This window comes from Oncorhynchus keta, unplaced genomic scaffold (assembly GCF_023373465.1).
Source record: "Oncorhynchus keta strain PuntledgeMale-10-30-2019 unplaced genomic scaffold, Oket_V2 Un_contig_992_pilon_pilon, whole genome shotgun sequence".
Classification (NCBI taxonomy): Eukaryota; Metazoa; Chordata; class Actinopteri; order Salmoniformes; family Salmonidae; genus Oncorhynchus; species Oncorhynchus keta.
Window position 1 is genome coordinate 70,001 of NW_026290727.1, and position 7,084 is coordinate 77,084.

General features: G+C 42.7%; 1 protein-coding gene across 1 annotated transcript in view; it reads right to left on the reverse strand.

Annotated features, from left to right (window-relative positions):
• The window catches only part of LOC127927222 (transmembrane protease serine 6-like), a 23,707-nt gene extending 17,568 nt beyond the window's left edge, over positions 1-6,139 (reverse strand). The window contains 4 exon segments of the mRNA XM_052513234.1: positions 4,293-4,360; positions 4,631-4,773; positions 4,999-5,134; positions 5,632-6,139. Of these exon segments, the coding sequence (XP_052369194.1) occupies positions 4,293-4,360; positions 4,631-4,773; positions 4,999-5,134; positions 5,632-5,715 (431 nt within the window). The 5' untranslated portion in view covers positions 5,716-6,139.
• Between the last annotated feature and the right edge of the window lie 945 nt (positions 6,140-7,084).

Below are 7,084 nucleotides of genomic sequence, written 5' to 3' on the forward strand. Positions count from 1 at the left end.
TGATAACAGCTGGATAGAAAGTTTGTGTGGGCATTGCAAGAATGTTTTATAGATCAAAATACAGGACCAGTCAAAAGTTAGGATATACCTACTCATTCAAGGGGTTTTCTTTATTTTGACTATTTTCTACATTGTAGAATAATAGTGAAGAAATCCAAACTATGAAATAACACATATGGAATCATGTAGTAGATGTGGATGACGGATCACCACCTCAAGCTGAACCTCGGCAAGACGGAGCTGCTCTTCCTCCCGGGGAAGGAAGCTCCATGATCTCGCCATCACGGTTGACAACTCCATTGTGTCCTCCTCCCAGAGCGCTAAGAACCTTGGCGTGATCCTGGACAACACCCTGTCGTTCTCAACTAACATCAAGGCGGTGGCCCGTTCCTGTAGGTTCATGCTCTACAACATCCGCAGAGTACGACCCTGCCTCACACAGGAAGCGGCGCAGGTCCTAATCCAGGCACTTGTCATCTCCCGTCTGGACTACTGCAACTCGCTGTTGGCTGGGCTCCCTGCCTGTGCCATTAAACCCCTACAACTCATCCAGAACGCCGCAGCCCGTCTGGTGTTCAACCTTCCCAAGTTCTCTCACGTCACCCCGCTCCTCCGCTCTCTCCACTGGCTTCCAGTTGAAGCTCGCATCTGCTACAAGACCATGGTGCTTGCCTACGGAGCTGTGAGGGGAACGGCACCTCAGTACCTCCAGGCTCTGATCAGGCCCTACACCCAAACAAGGGCACTGCGTTCATCCACCTCTGGCCTGCTCGCCTCCCTACCACTGAGGAAGTACAGTTCCCGCTCAGCCCAGTCAAAACTGTTCGCTGCTCTGGCCCCCAATGGTGGAACAAACTCCCTCACGATGCCAGGACAGCGGAGTTTACCACCTTCCGGAGACACCTGAAACCCCACCTCTTTAAGGAATACCTAGGATAGGATAAGTAATCCTTCTCACCTAAGATTTAGATGCACTATTGTAAAGTGACTATTCTACTGGATGTCATAAGGTGAATGCACCAATTTGTAAGTCGCTCTGGATAAGAGAGTCTGCTAAATGACTTAAATGTAAATGTAAATGTAGTAACCAAAGAAGTGTTAAACAAATATTTTATGTTCTTCAAAGTAGCCATCCTTTGCCTTGATGACAGCTTTGCACACACTATGCATTCTCTCATCCAGCTTCATGAGGTGGTCACCTGGAATGTATCATTATTTTACCAGGTAAATTGACTGAGAACACATTCTCATTTACAGCAAAATAGTAGTAATAGTAGGAATAGTAATAGTAGGAATAGTTACAGGGGAGAGGAGGGGGGATGAATGAGCCAATTGGAAGCTGGGGATGATTAGGTGACCGTGATGGCCTGGGAATTTAGCCAGGACACCAGGGTTAACACCCCTACTCTTACAATAAGTGCCATGAGATCTTCAGTGACCACAGAGAGTCAAGACACCAATTTGACATTGCATCCAAAAGATGGCAACCTACAGGGCAATGTCCCCAATTACTGCCCTGGGTCATTTCAATATTTTTTTGACCTGGGGACAGAGTGCCTCCTACTGGCCCTCCAACACCACTTCCAGCAGCATCTGGTCTCCCATCCAGGGACCGACCCTGTTTAGCTTCAGAAGCAAGCCAGCAGTGGGATGCAGGGTGGTATGCTGCTGGATTGCATTTACAACAGTCATGAAAGATTTCCCAGATATGCTGAGCAGTAGTTGGCTGCTTTTCCTTCACTCTGCGGTCCAGCTCATCCCAAACCATCTCAATTGGGTTGAGGTTGGGTGATTGTAGAGGCCCGGTCATCTGACGCAGGACTCCATCACTCTTCTTATTGGTCAAATAGCCCTGATACAACCTGGAGGTGTGTTGGGTCATTGTCTTGTTGAAAAACAAATGATCGTCCAACTAAGCGCAAACCAGATGGGATGGCGTATCGCTGCAGAATGCTGTGGTAGCCATGCTTGTTAAAGTTGCCTTGAATTCTAAATAAATCACTGACAGTGTCACCAGCAAAGCACCCCCACTCAATCACACCTCCTCCTCTATGCTTCACAGTGGGAACCACACATGTGGAGATCATTTGCTCACGTCCTCTGCGTCTCACAAAGACACGGTAGTTGGAACCAAAAATCTCACATATGGACTTATCAGACCAAAGGACACATTTCCACTGGTCTAATGTCCATTGCTTGTGTTTCTTGGCCCAAGCAAGTCTCTTCTTCTTATTGGTGTCCTTTAGTTGTGGTTTCTTTGCAGCAATTCAACCATGAAGGCCTGATTCATGGAGTCTCCTCGGAACAGTTGATGTTGAGATGTGTCTGTTACTTGAACTCTGGAAAGCAATTATTTGGGCTGCAATCTGAGGTGCAATTAATTGTCCATTTCTGAGGCTGGTACCTCTAATGAACTTATCCTCTGCAGCAGAGGTAACTCTGGGTCTTCCTGCGGTGGTCCTGATGAGAGACAGTTTCATCATAGAGCTTTAGATGATAGATGGTTTTTGTGACTGCAGTGGAAGAACCTTTCAAATTCCTTGTAATGTTTCGGATTGACTGACCGTCATGTCTTAAAGTCATGACGGACTGTCATTTCTCTTTGCTTATTTGAGTTGTTCTTGCTATAATATGGACTTGGTCTTTTAGCAAATAGGGGTATTTTCTTTTTACACCCCCCTCCCTCCTCCCCGCCCCTACCTTGGAATGAGTAGGTTTGTCCAAACTTTTTACTGGTACCGTAAAGATACAGGCTACATGATATAGATACACATGTACACGTGTATACAGTGTGTCAATGTTGTGTGGGTAGGTATGTTTAATACCTAGATACAGTTAAAGTCGGAAGTTTACATAGACTTAGGTTGGGGTCATTAAAACTTGTTTTTCAACCACTCCACAAATTTCTTGTTAACAAACTATAGTTTTGGCAAGTTGGTTAGGACATCTACTTTGTGCATGACACAATACATTTTTCCAACAACCATGTACAGACAGATTATTTAACTTATAATTCACTGTATCACAATTCCAGTGGGTCAGAAGTTTGCATAAACTAAGTTGACTGTGCCTTTAAACAGCTTGGAAAATTCCAGAAAATGATGTCATGGCTTTAGAAGCTTCTGATAGGCTAATTGACATTGTTTGAGTCAATTGGAGGTGTACCAGTGGATGTATTTCAAGGTCTATCTTCAAACTCAGTGGCTCTTTGCATGACATCATGGGAAAATCAAAAGAAATCAGCCAAGACCTCAGAAAAAAATGTAGATCTCCACAATTCTGGTTCTTCCTTGGGAGCAATTTCCAAATGCCTGAAGGTACCACGTTCATCTGTACAAACAATAGTTCGCAAGTATAAACACCATGGGACAACGCAGCCGTTATACCGCTCAGGAAGGAGATGCGTTCTGTCTCCTAGAGATTAACGTACTTTGGTGCGAAGAGTGCAAATCAATCCCAGAACAATTGAACGAGTCCTATATCGACATAACCTGAAAGGCCCCTCAGCAAAGGAGGAAGCTTGCAAAGGGGAGGCTTGCAAGCCGAAGAACACCATCCCAACCGTCAAGCATGGGGGTGGCAGCATCATGTAGTGGGGGTGCTTTGCTGCAGAGACTGGTGCACTTCACAAAATAGATGGCATCATGAGGAAAGGAAAATGATGTGGATATATTGAAGCAACATCTCAGGACATCAGTCAGGAAGTTAAAGCTTGGTCACAAATGGGTCTTCCAAATGGACAATGGAAAACAGAGTCAAGGTATTGGAGTGGCCATCACAAAGCCGTGACCTCAATCCCGTAGAAAATGTGTGGACAGAACTGAAAACGCGTGTGCGAGCAAGGAGGCCTACAAACCTGACTCAGGAAGAATGGGCCAAAATTCAACCAATTTATTGTGGGAAGCTTGTGGATGGCTACCCAACACATTGCCCTAAGTTAAACAATTTAAAGGCAGTGCTACCAAATACTAATTGAGTGTATGTAAGCTTCTGACCCACTGGGAATGTAATTAAATAAAAAAAAGCTTAAATAAATCATTCTCTCGACTATTATTCTGAAATTTCACATTCTTAAAATAAAGTGGTGTTCCTAACTGACCTAAGACATGGACTTACTAGGATTTAAGTGTCAGGAATTGTGAAAAACAGAGTTTAAATGTATTTGGCTAATGTTTATGTAAACTTCCGACTTCAACTGTATATTTACAGTCATAGATATACAGTACTAGGTATAGAAATACATGACATAGATATGTATCTGGACCTGTATTTCTAGATCTGGTTTTATTTACCCAAAAGCAAAGACTTTGGTGGAGTTGAAGTAGCGAGATAGGTCTGAGCCCTTCACTATCCTCCTCACCTGAGAGACAGAGAGTGAGAGAGAGATGGCGTGGGATAGAGAGAGAGAAATATATATATATATATATACATATAAATATATATATATATAGTATATATAGAGAGAGAGAGAAAGGGAGAGAGAGAGAGGGCAATAGTCAGAGCAACATAGGATTTCAATTGAAAATAAAAAGTTGTGAAACATAAAGACGATACAGAGTGTGTGTGGAGGGGTGGGGGCATGCGTGAGTGAGTGTCCAGGTTATTTTCCCAATTATCCCTTGTCCTATACCATGTCTTGTACTTCCTTTGCCTGGGCTGTGAAGGCTGGGCTGGTGTGAGAGGAGAGACCAGAGGAATAGTTCCTGTTGAGGATAGAGAGTCTAGCAGTATACTGCTGTTGTACCCTGGGCTCCAGTACCCATACCCTGTACTCTGGAGGGAGGAAGGGGGAGAGACTTACTGGCATGTTACATATCAGATAGCCAGTCATAGTGTGTGTGTGTGTGTGTGTGTGTGTGTGTGTGTGTGTGTGTGTGTGTGTGTGTGTGTGTGTGTGTGTGTGTGTGTGTGTGTGTGTGTGTGTGTGTGTGTGTGTGTGTGTGTGTGTGTGTGTGTGTGTGTGTGTCCCAGGTTATTTTCCCAAAATCCCTTGCTCACCCAGGAAGTACCATGCCAGAGCTGCTCCTCCCGAGAGGATGATGATGGTGACGATGATAAGGAAGGCTAGGAGACACCTGCAGGGTCGTCTCAACATCTTAGAGGGCGCCATGGAGGCTTTGTTACCGGGCCCCACCTGTAAACAACAACAAACACAAACACACACACACAATGCGACCCAGTTAACAACTGGCCTGGGATCACAGTTTACAGTATTATACTGTATAATCAGGTCTGTAAGAACAGTGGATGAGGATTCTGCACAGACCAGTGCAGAGGCCTCATGCTACAGCTAGAACTAAAATTGACTTTGATCTAAGGTCAGTTGTACCATTCCCCATTCATAGGTTAGGATTAGGATTTGAGGAGATTAACCTGACCCCAGATCTGTGTCTATTGTCAACTTCTTCCTGCAGCATAAACCAGCATAAGGCCTGCAGATAGCTATAATAAATGTAGGTGAAGCCTGAAGCACTGGACAGAGCATTATTCTTATAAAATAAACTATAGGATATTATAAAATGACTAAAACAATGTGCATTGAACATAAAATACATATATGATTTATTTTATATAGTATCTAAATCATATGCCTACATTGTCAATATCACAATTCTTATATAGCCTACTGACCCATTCCAATGGCAGGTCCACAGGAGCTGGTGAAACCTCCAAATCACAGGAGCGCGACTTTTTGGAGCCGTGCCCGAGCGCCATAGCTTCACAAATCCGTTATTCCACGCGAGACCATCTCCGTCCAAAAAAAAGACCAGTGGAGGATAGTTGGAGCGTTTTATTTCTTCATGTATCTCGGTAGAATATCCGTCCAGTCAGACATTTCGGTAACGACCGCTAGTAACGACAACTCCTTTTATTTGCTAGTCCAAAGGTAGGCTAGAGCCCTCGGTCAATATTTCCACAATTGCGTTGGATCTCCCGAATTCCCATTGGACCATATAGGCTAGTAGCCTAAACTTTAACCAATAATAGCAATAGCCTAAAATATAAAAGTATTTATTAAACGCATTCAAAATGATTGATTGCGAGACATTTATTCTCTCTCTGGTAACTGTCAAAACATTAAACATTTAAGAATAGTCCTCGTTAAGCCTGTAGCACCGTACATACTCTCAGGGATAGGTAACGCAGGTAGGCTCTAATGACATCACCAGTCGACGCCTAACTACAGCCCGGCCCCCGGATCCCACAACAGGTATGCCTATGTCCTCTAGACGTAAATTGGTCCAACGGGAGTGTTTATAAAATGGATAACTCACAACACAGTCAGTTTATTGTTTTTATTTGAACCTTTATTTAACTAGGCAAGTCAGTTAAAGAACAAATTCTTATTTACAATGACGGCCTATCCTGGCTGATTGGCTGAAATATCAAAAACACAGTCAAACAGTCTAGACAATACATATCTTTATCAATTGCTGTCAATAAGATTGTAATACAATTCAGCTGCCTTATACATTTTTTCAGTTCTAACTTAGAGTAATGATAATTTACAAAACCAAAAAAATAATTTGAACTGCAAAGTTGGTCTGTGCAATAAACCAGCACTACATTTTTTTTAAACACATATTATCAACATTATTATTTAAATATGTTATTGAATTGTCTGGTTAAATAAATGTAATCTTAAATGAACAAAAAAACAGTCTGGAACATCAGCCACTTTCCACATGATTTTTCAGAGACATTACATTCAAGATGGCCATGTTATACACAACATAATAATACATTCTTCATTTCTACTGAGAGATTTATCAGTATCAGATCAGTATTTACTGGGAGCACAATCATAGTATCATATTGATATCATAAATAGATGTAGTACTGCCATGAGAGGTAGAAAAGTGTTTAGAAGTGGTATAAAAACGTATCCCTGAGCAGATCAACAGAAACCATATGACATGAGATGTATACGGTCTGATATAGCACGTCTTTCAGCCAATCAGCATTTATAATGGCAACTATATTATATGAGTGGTAAACTCAACGGCTATTTCTTCTTTGTCTTTTTAACTTCTTATGGCTGGGGGGGGCAGTATTGAGTAGCTTGGATGAATAAGGTGCCAAG